At 44.7% G+C, this 1957-nt stretch overlaps 1 protein-coding gene and 1 long non-coding RNA gene across 16 annotated transcripts in view; one reads left to right on the top strand and one right to left on the bottom strand.

The window, feature by feature from the left end:
- The window catches only part of ptprt (protein tyrosine phosphatase receptor type T), a 385704-nt gene that overhangs the window by 359259 nt on the left and 24488 nt on the right, over positions 1–1957 (top strand). For all 15 annotated transcript variants that reach the window (XR_004331615.1, XM_032513298.1, XM_032513297.1 and 12 more), the window contains one exon: positions 1507–1642. Coding sequence is in view for 14 of the 15 variants with exons in the window: in XM_032513298.1 (XP_032369189.1) it covers positions 1507–1642 (136 nt within the window). In the remaining variant the exon portion in view is untranslated. The remainder of the gene's footprint in view (positions 1–1506; positions 1643–1957) is intronic.
- LOC116687720 (uncharacterized) overlaps positions 1–1957 on the bottom strand; it is a 22455-nt gene that overhangs the window by 17283 nt on the left and 3215 nt on the right. The window lies entirely within an intron of this gene.

Below are 1957 nucleotides of genomic sequence, written 5' to 3'. Positions count from 1 at the left end.
AGTATTAGGGGACCACTAAGGTCTATATAAAAGAGTTTTCAGATACAGTATTAGGGGATCACTAAGGTCTATATATAGAGACTTCAGATACAGTATTAGGGGACCACATCCAAAAAGCACCATTTCATGGGACTTTAACACACTTGAAAGTGTGCATATACTTTTGTATCATACAAACCCGTGTCTCTCTAGCTATGCTCAGTTTAAGTTTTTACTATATCATTACTTGTTTCCTTTTTTAACTGAATAAATGCATAAGCCCTTTATAGCAAAGGAAGCAAGAGGTGCACCTGAATACATAAATTCACACACACTCATGGGCTCTAATTCTTCTAATGGGATGGAGAGACAGGAAACACACAGGGGTAAAGACAGACAGGCAATTAGATGGGGGTGGAAGTGTACACACAAGTGGAGAGTGGTAGGAAGACAAACAGACAGCTATAGTAAAAGTGTGTGGACAGACAGGCAGGAAGTTTTGGCAGTCACTTCCAATTTCCGGGGGCAGTCTGACGCTGTTGGCCTGTGTCAGGAGGCTTTCAAACACACACATGCACACATGCACATGCACACAGAGACCCGGCAGGATTCTGGTCTCAACATTAATCACAGAGGTTGACAGGTAATCTGCCGAGGCGCTCCCTCCTTTTCTCTCTTTCTTTCTCTTTTCCACCGTTCCTTTTCTCCCCACTTTTTTCTCTCCCTCTGTTGCTCTCTCTCTCCCCCCTCCTCTCTGTCTCTTTCTCTCTCCCTCACTCTTGAACTGTCTCTGGGAGCTGTCAGGGGATTGCAAAGTGAAAGAATGGTTTCTCATCCCTCATCCTCTCAACTCCCTCTCCATACCTCCATGCATGCCTCTTTTCCTTTCTTGATCTCTCCCCTGTGACGACCCCTTCTATCACTCCCAATCGCTAACCTCTTTCCGGCACTCCCTCTCTCTCCCGCCTTCCCTCCCTTATCCAATTCATCCATCCATACATCTGTTTGTCGTTCCCCCCATCCGTCTTTTCCCTGCAGGCATTACTGTTCAGGATGTGCCACCTTATCACCTGACATGGGGTATTACAGTCTCTACATATTTGTGTGTGTGTGTGTGTGTGTGTGTGTGTGTGTGTGTGTGTGTGTGTGTGTGTGTGTGTGTGTGTGTGTGTGTGTGCGTGGGATTGAGATGAAGCTATAGAGAGACTCCACCCTCATACTGCATGTGTGTTTCCAGACTTCACACAGTTTTTTCTGTCACACAATCACTGAAGTCTGTGTTTCCTCAACATAATAAGACCTTAGGTGAAAATGAGCCACTTATCAGTTACAGTATTACTTGGAGTATTAGTAGTATCTCCACAGTGTTGAAGTCTCGCATTGCCAGACCTTCCTTCCCAACGTTGCGGAGGAGGGTCTGTCCAGTCCATACAGCATTCCAGGATGAGAGAAAAACGTGCTCGGGTTTATTGGCAAACCAGCAGTGTCAAACTCAATAGTTAAGCCTGTGGTTGTGTGTCTCCCCAGTGCCGGTGCAGGGAGGACGGGCTGTTTCATTGCTGTGGACATCATGTTGGACATGGCAGAGAATGAAGGCGTGGTGGACATTTTCAACTGCATCCGAGAACTGAGATCACAACGAGTCAACATGGTCCAGACAGAGGTCAGTGTGCATGTGCTTACACAAAAGACACACAAACACACACAGACACAGACACACACACATTATGCACTCCTGCATTGTTGGGGAAAACAAGTCAAATCAAGTAAGAAGAAATCATCAGGAGCTGATGATTATTGGGAGGAAGTGAAATTGGAACTTTCTAATACATCTGACATATTCCTCTATCTATCTATCTATCTATCTATCTATCTATCTATCTATCTATCTATCTATTAGATAGGATAGATAGATAGGTGAATAGATAGATGCAGACACGGCAGAGTCAGATAGAAATAGATATAGAAGAGGATAGAC

Source organism: Etheostoma spectabile, chromosome 4 (assembly GCF_008692095.1).
Source record: "Etheostoma spectabile isolate EspeVRDwgs_2016 chromosome 4, UIUC_Espe_1.0, whole genome shotgun sequence".
NCBI lineage: Eukaryota > Metazoa > Chordata > Actinopteri > Perciformes > Percidae > Etheostoma > Etheostoma spectabile.
Note: the sequence above shows the minus strand (reverse complement) of the source record. Positions and strands in the feature narration are given on the sequence as shown.